This window comes from Lepidochelys olivacea (assembly GCF_965140295.1).
Source record: "Lepidochelys olivacea isolate rLepOli2 genome assembly, chromosome: 11".
NCBI classification, from domain to species: Eukaryota; Metazoa; Chordata; order Testudines; family Cheloniidae; genus Lepidochelys; species Lepidochelys olivacea.
The window spans coordinates 9,382,520-9,401,768 of NC_140421.1; the positions used below are offsets into that span (position 1 = coordinate 9,382,520).

At 47.8% G+C, this 19,249-nt stretch overlaps 1 protein-coding gene across 2 annotated transcripts in view; it reads right to left on the reverse strand.

The window, feature by feature from the left end:
* Positions 1-15,552, reverse strand: part of TFCP2L1 (transcription factor CP2 like 1) — a 40,230-nt gene extending 24,678 nt beyond the window's left edge. Inside the window, exons 1-2 of one of the 2 annotated variants that reach the window (XM_084643155.1) lie at positions 15,404-15,552; positions 8,432-8,583 (exon numbers count right to left, since the gene is read on the reverse strand). In XM_084643155.1, the coding sequence (XP_084499281.1) occupies positions 8,432-8,583; positions 15,404-15,465 (214 nt within the window). In that variant the 5' untranslated portion in view covers positions 15,466-15,552. Of the gene's footprint in view, positions 1-8,431; positions 8,584-15,403 lie in introns of those variants that run through there. The other variant, XM_084643156.1, reaches the window with a different exon arrangement.
* Positions 15,553-19,249: the final 3,697 nt, after the last annotated feature.

A 19,249-nucleotide genomic window follows, 5' to 3' on the forward strand; every position in this document is an offset into this window, starting at 1 on the left:
GTTCTCTTCCTGTATTTGTCTCCTCCTGTGGCTTCTTCTCTTCTCTTTTCAACCCTTTGTCCCCCCTCCCTCCCTCCCTCTTTTCCCTGCACATCTCTTCCCTCCCCTACCTCTTAACACACACTCAAGAGCCAGGTTTGCTGGAGGGAAGGCTCAGCCCTCTGCACCAACACTCCGCTCAGCCTGAGTCTGCTCAAACTTCTGCAAACAATCTAGTTCATGCTGGGCATGCTCAGAGGCTTACAGGTATTAAAATTACACCATCTCAGACCCTTTGTTCAAGTTTAGTTAATAATTCCTCTGCGGCAACACTTCCAACTCTGAACTAAGAGAATGTACGGGCCAACAGGTTCAGAAGCACTTTGCAGGTGACTAATTTAGGAACTGTACTTAAATTCAGCCCTGTGTATTGCTGGCTCTTTTCCTGGGGTGATAGCGGACATCACTTACTCTGGGTTGATTATAGTATGGTGGCTGTTAACTTGGCCTTGGCTGGTGCCTATAATAGAGTTCTCCTTTGCCTCTTGAATCAATAAGGATCTAGCACGTTTCACGTGTAATGAGTAGATCTCGATTACGTGTTCAGTACCTCTGCCTGTCCAGATCCAAGCGTGCAATCACAGACTCTCTGCCGGTGGGGTAAAGGCCCTGGCTTCCAGCTAATACGGTCAGTCCTGGTATACGGCCGATACCATCTGTTGCACAAGGTTCCTGGCTGCAGGTTTTGACAGTGCGATTCTCATGGTAACATTGGTTTCTTTTGTGCCATTTGCAAGCCTAGTATTTTCTCACGTTCCCCAGGTAACCAAGAAGGAGGATGGTCTGAGGCTGGGGTGCTGCAGCGGGACTCAGAAGAGCTGGGGTCCAACCCTCAGCTCTGCCATGGGTTCCTTGTGTGATGTTGGGCAAGTCACTTAATCCTTCTCTGCCTTAGGTCCCAATCTGTCAGATGGGGATAAGGCAGCTGTCTCCCACATTTGTCTGTCTCTTCTATTTCGATTAACTATTTCGTATAAAGTTGGTACAGGACCTTGTACATTTAGCTCGGTTGGGACCTCTATGCACTACTGCAATACAAACAAAACAACAACGAGCTCTAGTGGAAAGTCAAGTCCCTGTTTGTCTGCTCACTAGCACCTGGGCTGGGAAAGCCAGTCCACCTAGTAGCACACTTTGAAGATACAGCAGGACAGAGCTGTGCCAGGTTTAGCTTTCATGGAAAGTTTTTCACGATCTGAATAGCTCTCATACAAACCATTACTCTGTGATTACTAGGAATAATGAACTAGAATGGATGAACAGCCTCTTAGACACAAAAGACAGAGCATATCATTACAACTTTACAGGAGATGGCCAGTCTCTTATTTCCAGAGGGACTAGCGTTTTCTATTTGAGCCCAGAATAGGTGCAGTATGTTAGTGTCAGCAGCAATGCATCTTTCCCTGCATTGCCCCACCAGAACTCCTTAACCCTGACCTGGAGGCTTCTCACCTAGGGATGAGGATGTATTTCAGTCCCCAGGCCTGGTCATTCACTCCTTGCTCTCTCTGCTAAAAATAACCAATTGAGAGTGCTCGTCAGTGTCTGACGTGCTGTGGGGGGGGAGAGACCGCGCTGTGGACAGCTGCCTATTAGGAAGGAGACAGCCGCTTAGCTCATCTCACATATAGCACGTACAACCCACATGACACTAATCTACACTACCAGTTGGTACATAAGCACAAGGGGCACCCCCCTGGGTTTCCTAGAACACCCAACCTAAACAAATGCAGGGAAGAAAGTGAAGTAGAGGGGTCCCCTAAAAAGGGGCAACTCCAAACATCTTTATAGCATTCAGATCAGGTATTAGCATCTCCTTCATTGATCTACAAAGCCAACCACCAGTATAGATAGCTCGGTCAAACAAGGCTCCACAATGGCCTCCAAACTGCTTATTCATGACCTAAAGTGCAGCTTCCGAAGACACTTCATGGTAGAAACAGCTAATTGGGAAACAACTCTAGCTCCTTGGATTGACAGGTGCTTTAATTCAGGAATCAAACGTGGTAGAAATGTAGGAGAAACTTCAGTACCAAAGTTAAAAACATCCAGAAAAGTACCCAGCGCAAAAAAAAAGACAGTTCACGAAAACGCTCCAGAAGTCTTGCTGGTTGTCACCAATGAAACCGAGTCCAGTCCTGAAGTCTACACACAGTCCTGAATCTGGTCTCACCAGCATAAGTCTGCAGACTTCAGTCACTGCTGCTTTGTGAGAGTAGAACCAGGTCCAGTGGCCTCAGCAGAAGTTTTGCCTGAGCGAGGACTGCGAATTCACAGACTTCCATTTAACCCAGATGGGAGTAAAGAGAGGACAGCAGGAAGGACAGAAAACCGTCTCCCAGGTTAAAGGGCAGCCAGGAGATTCCTGCTTCCTATGGACAGTTGTGCTCGGATGCTCTGCTTATTCCAAGCCCCTTGTTGCCTGAAGCAAGATTGATGGTGACCTTAGGGTTGGTGTGGTTTGGAGATAGCACTGTGTCTCCTGTGCCTCACTGCCAAAATGTACGTGAGAAGCAAGAAAAATCCTGCTAGCAAAAGGAAGGAGCTGGGGTATGACACCAAGAACCTACCCAGACTTGCCTGTAATTGAGGTAAGAGGGCCAGCTCCATTCCCTGAGCTTGAGGCTATGTCTACACTGTCACTTATGTCAGCGAAACGTATGTCACTCTGGGGTGTGATCACACACACACCGAGCAACAAATTAGACCGGTATAAGTGGCAGCTTGCATAGCGCTATGTCAGCGGGAGAGCTTCTCCCACCGGCATAGCTCCCGCTGCTTGTTGGGGTGGATTAATTGTACCAATGGGAGAGCTCTCGTGTAGCCACTCTGCGCTGAAGGGAGATCTTACAGCGGCGCAGCTGCATCCATACAGCGCCACTGTAAGCTTTAGTGTAGAGACAGCCTGAGAAGTGCCAACAGAAGGACAAAAAGTCTCAACAACTGGTCATGAAAGTGAAGAGAAAGAACCACCAACTTTACAAACCATTCTTAGAAAGAAACCAGGGACAGACCAATGATGGGAAGCCAGGGACAGACCAAAAATGTGTCACGGAAGAGAGATTCCTGCAGGGTGCATGTTAGCAAAGGGTAGGCCAGAAGGGAACTTAATTCTTTGGAAGGCTCAAGATCCTGTCAATAATTGTGATGATTATTAGAAAAAACAGCCAATCCCTCTGAGTCACGCAAAATGAAAATAATATTCTTGCAAATGCAGCTATAATTAACTGAGAACCTCACCCAGTCAGAGCTGGTCTCCCAGCTTTCTGTTCTCTTCATTTAGGCAAACAAAAGACTGTTCCAGGAAACATACAAACATTCAAGCATAGTCATGACCCTATAAAAATTCAGTTCCGTGAGAGTTAATGTCAATACAAAAACAGATTTCTTCATTTCCATAAATCTCCAAGCATAAAATCCAATTCTCCAACTACAAAAAAGTCCTGTGGCCAGATTTGGAGACTTAAAATAGAACCAAGGCAAAGGTTTTCTTTCTACTTTCTCCTCTAGGTAGCTCTATCTCCTCCCCAGACAACTAGGATTTCGGGGTGTCTTCTTCAAATCACGTCTCACTTTCCTATACTTCCCATGCCTGCTTTGCTTGCACTATTTCCGGCTGGGACAATTGCTTAAACTAACCTTCATTTGCCCTTTTTCCACATTCAGGATGGTAACCATGTTGAAAAGTATTTGGGCCATAGACTGCCATATTAAGTTTGTACAGGACCTTGCACCTTTAGCTTGGTTGGGGCTTCTATACACCACTGCAATAGAATCTCGGCTGTTACATGACTTGCATCCACACACCCCACTGCTACAAACCACGGAATACAAACTGTATCAAGACACCTTGCTAATGGGGTAGTTTGTAGAAGGGTTGCTGCTCGATAAGGTTTTTTTTTAAGACAATCCACAATAGGCACCGAAACAGCACTTAAAAAAAAAAGCAAACCAAAAAAACAAGCTAGTTCCAATGGTGTTTGAAAACAGTTGGCCCCAAATGGATCCATTTTAGCAGGGTTCTGGCTCCAGTTTCACACTGAATGAGGGAGCCCAGGGGAGGAGACTGCAAAAGACAAGAGTAAGGAGTCAGTCACTGGAGCGCAGACTGCGTGGATTTGACTATTCAGTTGTTTGACCTGCAGGCTGGGTCTCTCACTGCAGCCAACAAGAATCTAGGGTTTCAACCTTTCGCCAATGAGCTTGGCCTCTTGTCAGCTTAATACAATAGTTAAGACTAAATGCCTTGATGTCCTTCATAAACCCTCCCCACGTGGGACACTATGCTCTCAACCTGGGAGTCCTCTTCAATTCCCCCCACCCCACTGCTCCCATCCAGGAGAAACCAGTCCACACCTCCTCCTCCAAAATATTTCTCCTTTTCCTCTGTCTGCACAGCTAAAAACTCTTCCCAACCCCAGTCATCTGTCCCTAGGGTATATACCCTTCCCCTGTGTGGCCTCCCCAACCCCCATCTGAGCCCCCTCCAGTCCATACAGTCACTGCTAAGATCTTCCTAGCCGATTCTTCAGGCCATATCAGCCCCGTCCAATTCCCTCCACTGGCTCCTTCTCCACTAAACTAAGTTCAAAACTCTTGCCATCTCCTTCAAAGACACTATTTAGTTCTGCCCATCCTCTGTTATTGATCCTCCTTATTCCTTCACTCAGTCAATAATGCCAACCTCAAGGCCCCATGTCAGACTCCTGAGCTTTCTTCCAAGCTTACCCCTACACATGGAACATCCTTCCAGAGCTGGTCCACAAACGCCCTCCCTCCACACACTCCCTACCCATCTGTTTCATTGGGTCATATCTGGCATTGGTTTGTGAGCTCCTCAGAGAAGAGATCAGGCCTTTTTAACACAAAGTGGAAGTTTTATGGCGCTCAAGACTCAAGAATAGTTCCAATGAAGAAAGACATTTCTCCTCAAAACAAAATGCTATTTAGATTAAAAGACTAATTTTTGTTTTTAAAATTAACAGGTGCATGTCCTACTTTTCTACTCCAGAGAGGTCAATGCTTTCACAAGACTTTTGACACACAAGGAATGGGAAGGAGACATTTATAAATACTCCTCTCTAGGAGTTTACAAACACAAGTGCCCATTTAAATCAGACCTCATCATCTGCCAGTTCAAAAGGACACTGTCGTGGGACTACAAGGCAAGTTATGATTTATTTTTAATTTAGTGCAAAACCGTTGCAAATCTGATTGGAAGGTGGAATTTAAAATTGCTTCTCCCCACCCCACAAGAGATTACCCCAGAAATAATATTTTAAAACAATCCCTAGACCAATACAAGCTTGGCTTTTGCTCGGAAAAGGCCATGTCTATATCAAACCAAGAGACATGCTAGCAGGGCTCTGGCACCTTTTCCCTAACCAGCAAGGACAAAGGATTTTTGTCTGAGGGATGCGGTTGAGAGCCAGGGAAGGACTAAATCCTATCCTTCCTATTGGGAGGGCACTGTGTGGAGCGCAGAGTAGAGCTGACTGCAAATATATACCAAGAAATACCAAATATATACAATTTAGCTTCAGCAGGTACATGCCGTGAGCATGGGTGAAATTCATCTGCATACACAGAGCAAACCACTTAAGCCAGGGATGGGCAAACTTTTTGGCCCAAGGGCCACATCTGGGTGGTGAAATTGCATGCAGGGACATGAATGTAGGGCTGGGGCAGAGGGGTGGGGTGCAGGAGGGAGTGCGGGGTGTCGGAGGGGGTGCAGCGTGCAGGAAGGGGCTCAGGGCAAGGGGTTGGGGCGCTGGGGTGTAGGAGGGGGCTCAGGGCAAGTGAGCAGGAAGGGGCTCAGGGCAAGGGAATGGGGTGGAGCAAGGGTGCAGGAGGGGGCTCAGGGTAGGGGGTTGGGGTGCAGGAGGGGGCTCAGGGTGCAGGCTCCAGCCTGACACCACCACTTACCTGGAGCATCTCCAGGGTGGCAGCGGCATGCAGCGGGGCTAAGGCAGGCTCCCTGCCTTCCGTGGCCCCGCGCTGCTCCTGGAAGTGGCCAGTACCATGTCCCTGTGGCCCCTAGGGGAGGAGGGGGGCAGAGGGCTCTGCGCACTGCCCTCACCTGCAGGTTCCTCCCCTGAAGCTCCCATTGGCCACGGTTCCCTGTTCCCGGCCAATGGAAGCTGCAGGGAGCAGTGCCTGCAGGTGAGGGCAGCACACAGAGCGCTCTGCCCTCCCTCCCCCAGAGGCCACAGGGACATGGTGCCAGCTGCTTCTGGAAGCAGCAGCGGGCCCGTGGCACGACGGGGGTGGCAATCCCGCAGGCCGGATCCAAAGCCCTGACAGGCCAGATCTGGCCCACAGGCCATAGCTTGCCCACTCCTGACTTAAGCAGTGCATAGATCTTGAGCTGGCCCTCTGCACAGACCTCAATTTCAAGGGAATGTTCTAGTCACTTTGGGTATGTCTACCCTGCAATTAGACACACGTGGCTGGCCTGTGCCAGCTGACTTGGGCTTGTGGGGCTTGGGCTAAGAGGCCGTTTAACTTCAGTGTAGACATTTGGGCTCAGGAGCTCTGGGACCCTCCTATCGAGAGGCAGGAATTCCTTATACCTCTTCCTCCCCAGAACACACGCTGAAGACAGAGCAGGATTCCACACTTACAGCACAGTTTGTCTCATACAGTTCTCAACAACAACAAAGCCCATTTTCACATTCTACTCTAGTCATGCTCTTCTGCACTGTAGTTCAGTCCAGCTAGCCACGGCTGCAGCCAGCTTGTTTGTGACCCCACTAGAGAAAAGACCAAAACTGGACCTTCCCCTACTCCTTTAGGCAAATCCATTCTAGGTGGGATTGTCAGAAATGCTCAACACTGACCTAACTCTGCTCCCATGAAGTCATTGCTAAGAGTCCCATCCATTTCCATGGAAGCAGAATTAGGCCAAAGCAGAGCACTTTTGAAAACCCCAGTCTGTGTGCCCATCACACCGCGCAAGCCTCTTGACTTCTCTATTACAACGAGGGCGGAAGTTGGCTCCTTGGCCAGGTCTACATGGGGACACTCAGGAGAGGGAAGGCAAATCAATAAATGGTATGAAGTCAATGCCCATGTGTTGGTGTGTTAAACACCCCAAGTGGATGCTCTCTGTAACTTAATCCTTCTCCACACACTCATATTTCCGGCTTTGTTAAAAGAAAAAAAATCCAATGATTAAATTACAGCAAATTAAGATCACTTTACTCCTGAGTAAAAGCATCCACGTGGTTGTTCTGATGCACTTTAACATACATGCATTGACTCCATGCCTTTCAGGAAGACAAAGGCAAATCAATTAGAGTCCTCATGTAGCCAAGCCCTTTGTCTCTTACAAAGATGGAGCAGGAGATACCCCATTTTCAAAGCTGTTGACAGACAACAGGGAACAAAGCCCAAAGTCACAATGGGATTTATCAGGAGATGTTCAAATATGATCAGTCTCAACTTTACAAAGGGAACTTTAGACTTCCCCATTCACGGAAACCTGATGGTTAGCCATGAACTCTCTCCAGCCTCTGTATGCAGAGCCATGGAAGAACTGCAAATTAGCATCTCCACCCTTCTCTGGAGCTAAGGCAGAGTCAGAGGAGAGAGCAGTTTGAAATGGGCTTGGGTATTTTGCAGGCAGAGACATTATTTTGCTACTGGTTGCTTTTAATGGCAAAGGATCCCATACCCTCCATGACGGGAAGATCATTTCACAGAAAGATTCATCAGCTCTTTTACCCTCCCTTTGATCATTTCAGATATCAAGCAGCATAACCTCTCCTGCTCTGGAGGTGCATGCATGTGTCCATCTGGGGGCCGAAGTTAGCCTACAATATAGGCAATATGGAACCTTGCTAAACTGCAGCTCAGTAAGCTGCCAAGTTAGATGCTTAGCTTTGCCATCTACAGAAGCATGGAGCAATGACATTCCACCACTGTGACGAGATAGGGCCAGCATGAGTGAGGTCACACTCTTCATGGAACAACATAAGAGCATCATACACCTTCCTGGCCCATCCACTGGCAATTCACTGAAACACAGCTAGGGCACTCATAACTGAGTTGTGTCAGTGGTACTCCTAATGCTTACCAGTCTGCCAACTTCACCCATCAGCACTGGGCTCCCCCCACCCCATTGCTGGGATACTAATGCATGTCAAAAAGCAAAATTTCAAATGAGCTCAACAGAATCCAGCACCTGCTACATGAAAACGTGTGGACCAATCCCTAACTGCTGTGCGTCAGTTATGAATTCAGTGGTGCTTCACCAATTGGCACCAGCTGAAAACCTGACCCATATAGGTCCAAAATTCAAAGCTTTCCCCCCAGGCAAAACAAAGGAGCAAAATTCAATTGTTTTATCATAAGCCATTTCCAAGGGACATTCCTTCCTTTAGTTTCTTACCTTGGTTGAGATAGGTAAGGGTTTCTTCATGCAGCTTTACAGCAGGGGATGTGGCTGTGCAGAGAACATACTGAAACGGAGGCAGTTTGGTGTCATTTTCAGGAGACAGCTGGGGCTCCTCCTGTTTGAAGATTGGCAGTGCAAGGACGTCACTGAAACATAGAATTAACACACGTTTACTTACAGCAACTTAGAGGAACAAAAGATGAGAATCCAAATGTGAAATTCCCTCACTCTGGACATGTAGGTGATGATCCAACAGAACAGAAGAAATGGAGATCACTTCTCACACATAGTGAGTTATACACACTACAGGTAGATGTCTACACTAGAGCTGGAAGGTGAGAGTTCCAACTCAGGGTAGACATAACAGTGCTAGCTCTGATTGAGCTTGTGTGCCAGAAACAAAAGTGTAGCCGTGGTAGAAGGGGATAGCAGTCCCTACTACATACCTATGACCATGGTAGCTAGCGTCCCCCACCCCCCGCACTGTGGCTACACTTTTATTTTTAGAGCACTAGCTAAATCAGAGCTGGCACAGATGTGTCTCCTCAAGCTGGAATTTACACCTTCCAGCTCTTGTGTAGATCGTACCTTAAGAGGAAATAAGAGTTTGGCTTGCGCAGAATAACAGTGCATGGAGTCTCCCCGTTCAGTAAGTTAGTACCAGGCACACTTTAGCACATAGCATCAGTACAATGGAAGGTCCTCACGAATTACTTGAGTTAGTAAAAATTAAAGAAAAGGAGTACTTGTGGCACCTTAGAGACTAACCAATTTATTTGAGCGTGAGCTGTAGCTCATGAAAGCTCATGCTCAAATAAATTGGTTAGTCTCTAAGGTGCCACAAGTACTCCTTTTCTTTTTGCGAATACAGACTAACACGGCTGTTACTCTGAAACCTAAAAATTAAAGCTGGTTGAGAAGTGGATTTTGTAACGGGGGGGAGGAAATGATGAAAACTAACATTTCAACGAAAGCGAAAAGCTTTTTGAAGAAAGTTTTGGGGTTTTCATCCGAAAGAAAAAAGCCTGGGAAAAAAAATTCAGAGAAAAGTAAAATGAACCCTACCTGTCAAGGATTGCTTGGTTAATTCTGCATAACAAAGCAACAGCCCTTTTTCTCAAAAGTAAGGCATCCTTCCTTGCGCCTACTAATCCCATCCATTTGCTTCTCCTCACAGAAAACAGCCTTCTCCCCACCAAGCTATACCCTTCCTCTACCTAACCCTTCCCATTCCCCCACAAAACCATGCCTCTCCCTCCCACAATGTAGACACACTCCCCGTAAACTGATCCCATCCTCCCAAAGCCAATCAGCTCACCCTGAGCTCATCACTCCCTAAAAATTCAGCCCCCCCGCCCAACAATTGGTGTGACTGACTAATAAGTCAGGGCTGGTCAGGGCACCTCAGGAAAAAGGGTGGGGAGAATGGGGGAGGCCTGGCCAGAGTTAAGCAATACAGTCATCAGGTTAACAACGATGGGTATTGGGAATGAGCTTTCTTCCACAACAATCCAGAGTCACTCTGCTGTGCAACCAGTTTATATGGCCTGTTGGGATGTGGATGCCTCATCCTACCATGTTAAACAGCTTCAGGATTTGGCACATATTGAATAACTTGCTTCCGTATGTACCGTTTGTACCGGAAGATAGTGCTTAGCCTTGGAGTTCAGCTCAAAACTTTGTGGCTTGGTGCAGGGTTTTGTTCTAGCCCATTAGAGTAGCCAGTCACCAGGTTGAATCCAGATATCACAGCTTCTCCAAAATAGACCAGATCCAGCCATTTGGCCTAGGTCTCTCCCTCATTCCAATTTAAAAGTCTTTAGAATTTAATCTGTCCACAATATAGCATCAGGTTCTGCCCTCAGATGCATCTACACAACTCCCATGGACCCAAATCTGACCTCCTTTGCAAGTTTCACGCTGGCATAACTCTACTGACTTAAATGAAATCAATCTTGACACCGTCAGAACAAAACGAAGCTCATACACATTCAGAGTGTCAAAGCATGACCAGGCAAGGGCATCCCTACACTGCAGCTGTGGTCATGCATCCCAGCACCCGTAAACAGACTCGCCCGAGCTTTCCTTGAGTTAGCGCCCTAAAAATAGTAGTGTGGACACTGTCAGGTGCAGGCTAACCATCCAAGCTCAGACACAGGGGGTCAGGCAGCTTTGGACTCAACCGCGAACCTATGCTGCTACTTTTAGCCTACTAACTCAAGCATCCCACCCAGGCTGAGGGTTCTCTCCCAGCTGTAGAGTAGACAAACCCTATGAAAATAGATGCCAGTGTTAACAGCCTTATCTCACGATGCCTCACTATAAAGAACCACATTAGTCTTCCCAGCTTCTCTAACACTGAGCCCTACTTCTGTTCATTCTGTACTGTTTGTAAGACTACTAAAGTATAACCCGACCACCTCCTGGCTCAGAACAGAAATCTTTACAGCCACCTCTTGTCTCCACCAGGCACATGAAACCTCTTGACTTTCAGGTTATTCAGGCAGCAGCTCCATCCATTGCATTAATGCTTATGTGCACAAACAAGCATCAAAAACAACTGTCTAGGCACATGGCATGCTTGTGCAGTTAAGAGCATTAAGGGAGTTTGTTCTGCCCATGCGGGTTAATGATCCACTTGTTGTTAGCTTTTAACTCTCAGCACCTACAACCTTGGGGAGCTCTCTCCAGGCCATTAAATCAAATGGTACTAAGCAGTCTGCAGTAAAGACTCAAAAGTTCCTGGTTCAAAAACAGTCACTCCTATTTATGGAGAAATAAAGCCATGGAGCAGATCAAGCGAAGTGTAAGGAGAGGCAGGAGTTTTTTCCTTCTATAGCCACCACGAAAGTGTCCAGCCCCATTCATTGCGCTGGTTTTAGAGGAGTACTTGTGGCACCTTAGAGACTAACCAATTTATTTAAGCATAAGCTTTCGTGAGCTACAGCTCACTTCATCGGATGCATACTGTGGACAGATTCCTTTTCTTTTTGCGAATACAGACGAACACGGCTGCTACTCTGAAACCTGGTTTTAGAGGCGATCACAATTCTTGCCTAACTGAAACACCAGCTTTCCCCAATATGATGTTGAAGGCCTATTACAGTGAAGAAGATCCAAATGCCTACAGATAGATTTTGAGAACAGTATTTCTTCTACAGGGACTCCACGATACTTTCCACACTCATATCGGAATCATTCTCCACTGAAATGCAACCACCTCTGCTGCACAGGAGCTCTTACCCCTGCACTATCTACACAATGCCACAAGGATGCAAGATGCTTTACAGAAAATATAACACACAGTCCCTGTTCAAAGGCTGCACAGTCTGAGGCCTGGGCTACACTAGGGCGGGGTTCGAACTAAGATACGCAACTTCCGCTATGCTATTCACGTACCTGAAGTCGAAGTATCTTAGTTCGAGTGACCTGGCCGTCCTCACGGCGGCGAGTCGACCGCGGCGGCTCCCCTGTCAACTCCGCTTACTCCTCCTGCCGAGGTGGAGTACCGGCGTCGATTCGGGGATCGATTTATCGCATCTAGATGAGACATGATAAATGGATCCCCGATACATCAATCACTACCCGCCAAGCCGGCGGGTAGTGAAGACGTACCCTAAGAGCCCGATCCTGCAAATGCAAACAAACACCCAGTGGGCCCATAATTAACAACTTTGGGCAAATGATACATTCCTCATCTGGCTGAAATGACATGGAGAAACGTAGGAAGGCGGAAGGCAGAAGTCAAGTGCCTAAATGCCATATATCATATTCCAGTCTAATTCCTCTAAACTTGCAAAGCATGCTATAGGATAGTTAATGACCACAAGCATTCAAGGACTCTTAATTTCATTTGAAAGGTTAGTGGAAAGTCTAATCATAAAAAACAATTGGGAAACTCCACAAAAAAGTGCTATTGTAGATAAGTAAACAGAACTTTTTATTCTGATTTAGTTGGGGATTGGTCCTTCTTTGATTAGGGGGTTGGACTAAATGACCTTCGGAGGTCTCTTCCAACCCTGATATTCTATGATTCGATGATCTCACAGGGGTTAATCCAAAGCCCACTAACTATAACATGCTTTAGATCAAACCCACAAAGAACATTTTACTTTATGGTATTTGGCACATAGTGTATCAAAAGTCTGGCAAAGAGACAAGGTTTTAGCAGCCAGTCAAGGACTGAGATCATATACATGGCAGGTACATAAATTTAGGCATGGCAAATAGAACTGAACAAAGATTGTGAAGTGCTGTCCTGTCTACCATTCTGGAAAGCAGTTTTTTCTATAACTGACGCTCCGTAACAGTTCCCATCTTATTTCACACAGAACTTATTTTTAAAGTTTCACTTTTAAGCTAAAGTTCTCCAGGACTGGTCTCTACCGGAGGTCAAATGCACTTACCATATGGTTTTTTGGAGGTACGGGGAGGGAGTTTGTTGAGTGATTCCGCCATTGGGAGAATAAGGAGAGTGAAACAAATTAACACCGTTCCCATGAGGAAGAATCAAGATTTTCTCCCCTCCCCACCAAAAAGCCCCAACTTGAAGACCAGGTCTACACTACAGACTTCTGCCCATATAGCCGTCGGTTAGTGATGTGAAGAGGTGTGATCCCTGGCTGATACAGGGCACCCGCAGAAGTCCCCAGTGCAGACAGCTCCTACATTTTTACCAGTATAGCTTGCTTCATGCACAGGGCATGATTTTACTTTAGTCTTTTTTGACGGGGACAGCTGCATCCACTCTAGGAAAGCTTTGCTGGTAAATTATTCCTAGACCAGTGAAGTGCTCAGCTTCCTAGTGTAGACATGGCCTCAGGTCCTGCTTGTACAGGGATTTTTGGCAGTATTATACTTAAACCAAAATACACCCCCAATGCATTGGGCTGAATTACCCCGGTAGACTACCAAAGTACATCACACACCAGCCTCTTTTGCACAGCCGCAGTGTTTCTGCCTCAGAGATTGCACTGGTAGCGTAGATACATCCATGTAGTTATCTGTGCACCTTTTCCTAGTCTAGACAAGCCTCAACAAGTCTGGCAGAAAAGTAGCCCTCACCGAAACCAGGTGTCTTCATATGTTCCAGTGCAAAATGGGGGGGGGGGTTATTGAACAGTGTTCATCAGAAGTCTTTGGGTTGCATACCGTCACCCGTCACTGTACTAGAGCGAATGGCATGCTCTCCATGTTCCCTAACAGCCAAGGTAGCGGACACACTGTACCAGCCCTCGGGGTTGATGCAGCCTGCTTCGCTCATTTACCAGCTCCACGCAAAGGGAGCTGGGCAACAACCCCTCTAAGTTATTAATACACACACCTTGTGGGGGGGGCAAGAACATGTCATGTAGACAGTTGAAGATACACTGGACCTTCATGGCAATGAAAAAGTGGCCATTATGTAAGGGGGCGGGGGGGAGAGTACTCAAATCGTATACTGTACCACTGGAGAAAGCAAGGGATTTTGTACTTAAAGCATCCTATACATATAGGGGCTAGAGTGTTTAAGAATGCATGTCTAGCAGCCTAAAGGAAGATATTACCAGGCTTCTGAGTGCTTAAATGGGCAAGTTGAATGATCCCGGAGATAGCTGTTATACAGAGATATGCTTTGAAAACGACAAGTTGTGAACCAGGCTCTGCTGGTGTAAATCAGCTCTTATCCACTTCCACTGAGTTATGCCATTTCCCACCAGCTGAAAGTCTTCCCCTATATATTTTAAACAATTTTCATGAACATTCAGCAAAGTCAAAAAATGAAATCCTCAGTTGTCCATTAGAGGGGAGCAATGCTTCTAACCTTTCATCTAGGAAGTCTGTAAAAGGGGAGCAAATGTGGGGTTAGTCATTTAATTCAATGTGACTGGTGTGAAAACAAGACAGGATATAACTAGTTTGGACAAGCTCACAGCCAGAAGCTGGGGCCAGTTAGCCATCCTCCAAAAAGAAAAGGAAAAAAAAACACGACATCCTGAGAAAATCGGTCTTCCTAATTTCCAAGACAGCATTTTCTACAGCCACTTGACAGCGCTTTGCAGAGAGAGTTGTAACTTCTCCCTTTGAAGTGCTCTAGTTAAATCTCTACAGAAGAAGGCAATCCTCAAGGGCGATCATCCAAAGTTCAACAGCCAGCAGTGTCTATTAAAAACCCTTTCAACCCGATCTGACTGCCAGCTCTGGCAAGAAATGGGGAGAGCCCAGCCCTCACCCCCAGTTTAGCTTTCTGTGACTCAAAGCCAAGGCCACACAAATTCCTTAAACCCCTTCATAGTTCTAGACAGCAAAGGTGGGAACGTTTCCAAGGGAACCCAAAAAGAAGAAAACTTTCTAGGAAGCGGATTCCCCCTGGAAACAGCTCAAGACAGCTCAAATTAAAAGAAACAAGCCAGCAGATTCGCCTCTCCTTTATTCGGACAATATTGGTTTCACACCAATGTCACCCGAGTGGCGGATCTGCACCAGCCCGAGGAGATCCACGCGGGGTAGCTTGGCACACCAACGCTCCTGCCCCTCGCCCAGGGGATTTCCCCCTAGCCGACACACGCTGCAGCGGAGGCTGGCTTAGCCCAGAGCCGCTGGCACCCGCCGCGCGGCAGGGCAGCGCCCGCGGAGGACAGCGGGGCAGCGCCACGCCCGCCCAGCGGGGAACTCGCGCGGAGCCTCCCCCCGGCACAACGCAGTGGAGACACCGCGGGCAGGGGGGCGCCCCACCTCATAGCCCCGCTACGCCTTAGCGCCCCCCGCCGGAACGTGCAGTGGGGCCAGCCTGCGCTGCGCCCGGGCAAAGGGCACCGGGCTTTCCAATGCGCCTGGAGCGCAGCAGCGCCCACCCTGCCCCGCTGCGCTCCCCGGCTCCTCCGCCGCGCCAAGGGCTGCGCTGCCCGGGAGCCCCCCGCCGCGGGCGCGGGCAGGGGCGGTCACTGCGCCCCGGGGGAGGGGTGCAGCCGGCGGCGCCGGACTCACCGCAGGTAGCTGCCGGTGGAGTGCTGGTTGTAGTGCTCGGGCTGCGTGTGCCAGAACAGCATCGTGGGGAGCCAGGCGCCCAGCCTGGCACAGCGCGCACCGCTCCGGACCGCGGCCGCCCGCGCCGCCACCTGCGCTTTTATGGCGCGGCCCCGCCGCCGGCTGGTTGGCCGGGCCCTGGCGCCGAGCTCAAAGCGAGCCCTCCCCCGGCTCCTCCTCTCCGCTGCCCGGCCCGGGCGGCTCCACCCTGGGCTGGGCGCGCAGGTGGATGTGCCGCGGCCGTTTCCCTGGGGAGAGGGCAGGGCGCCCAGCCCCACAGGTGCCCCAAAGAGGGGGCAGGACACCTAATCCCATAGGTGCCCCAGAGAAGGGGGGCAGAGCAGCCAATCCCGTAGGTGCCCCGGGGAGATGGGGCACACAAACCCATAGGTGCCCCAGAGAAGCAGGGCAGGGCACCCAATCCCATAGGTGCCCTGGGGAGGAGGGGCAGAGCTCCCAATCCCATAGGTGTCCCAGGAAGAAGGGGGCAGGTAGGTGACCCAATCCCACAGACACCCCAGAGGGGATTGAAGTGTCCATGCCATAAGCTCCCAAAGGTGTTGGCCTAGAAGAGTCTCAGTGGAGAACAGCCTCGGAGTCCTCCCCCTTTGCCTTAGGCAGCAGTTGGGTTTCCAGGAGGAGCCCTGTGGGATGTCTCTGTCCCTGGGGCTCACAGTCTGGCACTGCATCCCAGGCAGTAGGTTAACCCCTCACCTACCCATACCACCCAGGGCTTGGTTTTCCCTTCCAAATGACTGTGGATGCACGTGCATCTGTCCACACATGGGTGCAGAGCCGCTCCCTGTGCACTGAGACTCAGACGGCACCAAGCGAGCAGGAGCCTCCCACAAGTCCCCTGCAGGGGCCTTTCCTGGTGTGTGGGTGTCCCTAATGGGAGTACACCTGGTACTGGCTCCTGCACTTTCCACTCTGCAGCCCCAGCAAAGGGCCAGGGATGGTGAGTGGCAGGAGCCCAGTGCACCTCCAGCTACCTCCAGGCCTTGTATGGTCTTTAGAGGACCATAACCAGCTAATGTAAGTTAGAGCATCTGGGGCCGTTCTAACCAGCTCCAACCCCCTGACATCCGGCTGCCCCAGCAGAAGCTGGGTAGGGAAGGGAATCAGCCCCATAGACTGACTTCCTGGCCCCAGGAGGTTTAAATCCACTCTTTTTATACAATGGTGCTTTATGTGAGTGAGTTTGTCCCAAAATTTCTCCTCCCAGTGTTTTTGTGATGTTTACTCTCTTTGGCTATCATCGGCCACACCAGAGGCAGCTGCATTTAAATGGCACTGTGTGCTAGGTATATCGTAAAGCCCTCAGAGATTCCTTATGAGGAAGGGCATTGTGTGTATGTAAGGTATTATTATTGTAAATGGCATGCTCCTTAAAAAGATGTTCTTTATTAAATAGCACCAGAGGTGCCTGGGGCTTGGCCTGTGTTACCACTGACAGTTCTCCAGAAATAAAGCATACACACTAAAAGCCAGGCGGCCAGTGCTAGAATAAGCAACAGCTGTATGTAAATTGTTGTATTTGTTTATATAAAATAAAAGGTGGGCCTTTTAAAAACCTAGGAGCACTCATGGATTTAAAGGAGTCTGTCCAGTATCCTTCACCATAGATTGTTTATAGTCTGAGGTACAGTATGTGCTCCAGTTATTTTTTTATAAGCAGCTCTCTTCCCATCATGCCCTGGGGTCATGCCCGCAACTCCCACTGACTTCAATGAGGGTTACGTGTGTGGATGTGTGATAACCATTCAAGTTTATTTTAATGTATCTGTTCTATTATTTAAGGTCATCAGATTATGGTAACTGTATCTCTGGCCTATTGTATGTGGCCTGCCTGGTACACTGGGTCCTCACATTAATGAATTTAGCATCACAACATTTTGTGAGGTGGGAAATTTATCCCTATTTTACAGATGAGGAGCTGAGAGGTTAAATGACTTGCTCAAGGTCACACAGGGAAACTGTGGCAGAGCTGAACACTGACCCAGTCCAGTGTCTTAACCACAAGGGCACCCTGCCTGTCACACACAACTTATATCTCCCCTTCTAGTCCGTCCAAAATGCTGCTGTAAAATCATCTTGCCCTCCCATACCAACTGTGCCACACACAGTCCCTTCCCTGCATCCCTCAATCTAATTTTCTACTGCATCAAATTCAAGCATCTCATCCAAATCCACAAAGCCCTATATATTCTCATCCCTACCTACAGCTGTGCTCTTATTTTCAACCTTATGCCCCCTAAGCTCTTCACAGTCCTCTCAGCTTAGTTTCCTTTTTCCAGTGTCAGCCTCACGCCCGCTACTGGGTCCTCCCACCTGTCCTTGAGATGAGATGTAAAACTGAGCTCACACTCACCTGTGATCATTAAGGATCTCATGGCACATTTTTGCAGGAGTAGCCCTGTTAACCCCAAGGATCCTAGTACAATTTGAACTGAGGTAACTAAATCTCCTCACCTACCTTCCTCGTTGTAGTTTCAATCAGAGTCACTATTCTTCCCTTCCTCGTCTAAGCTGTTAGGTAGTGTTTCTGTATGTTGATTAACAGCTTCTATATTCCATTTCAGTAGTAAGTGAGGGTATTTTTGATTATTATTATTTAACATTTATACTGTATTAGCACCTCAAGGCCACAAACAGTTTGACCTTCGTTGTGCTAGGTGCTGTACAAACACAAATAAATGGCAGTCCCTTTTCCAAAGAGGTTACAATCTAAAAAGATATGTGAATCCTGTGTATTTGTTACCTACTTCACAGAGGTGTTGGAAGGCTGAGTCAGCTAATATCTGTAAAGTATTTTGAGAAATATATTTATGAGTATTTTATTGTTTTCAAACTAAGAAGGTGTCACAAACTGAGAACTTTAATAGAACAGAGAGACAGTATTAAAAGTACTTTATAGTGTCTCTTTAAAGTAGCTTCTCTTTTTTTACCCTTCTATAGTGCAGTAAGAAAGCTTGCTTCTTTCAAAGCAAAATGATTCATTCTGGATTGCATTTTTAAATGCTTTTAAAATTATTCAGCAATAAATGCACAGCTCAGTTCACACAAGTCAACATCTGAGCAACACAGCTGTTCAGGTGCTTGCTAGAGCAAAGTACCTAAATACAGTTCTTGAACAGAGACTCAGCACTAAGTTTGTTGAGGTGTCCAGAGACTTCTGAAATAGTAAATATCCTTCCACGATTTTGGATCCATTGCAGCATTGGCTGGTAAAATACACGGTTTTGTCTTAGAGTGCAAGGCCATGTGAACGATCCAATCGGGTCTGGCCTGTCAATATTTTGTTTGCTTCATTTCTAGAAATTTAATGTTGGAGGTCAAGTGAGTTTAAAATAATTCTGTTTATTTCCTCTCCAGTTTCATTATTGTCGCTAAATGCAGAAAACAAAGTACTGTTTGCTGACCATCTCCTCCTCCCAGCACCTTTCTCCTCTAAATCATCCTGCCTCGGACCCTCCCTTTCTCAGCCAAATCTGTGAGGAAAAGACATCTCTGTTCTTCATCTACCTCTCCTGAAACCAATTCTGCTTCATTCCCAGTCAAACTTCTGCTTCTTTCAGCGTGAAAACTCTCCCACAGTATCAAATCTGCTCTCCTGGTTTTCAAAACTTTCCCCAAATTATAGACCTGGTCTCTCTCTCTCTCTCTCTGCTTTTTTTCCCCTCCACCTTTCTTCTGCTCATCCAACCCCTGCCTTTCTCTCTGCCCCTTACCTAGGCTCCAATTCACACAAAAGTCTTCCCTTCCACATCTTCTGTCACCTGGATCATCATTCCACCTTATCTCACT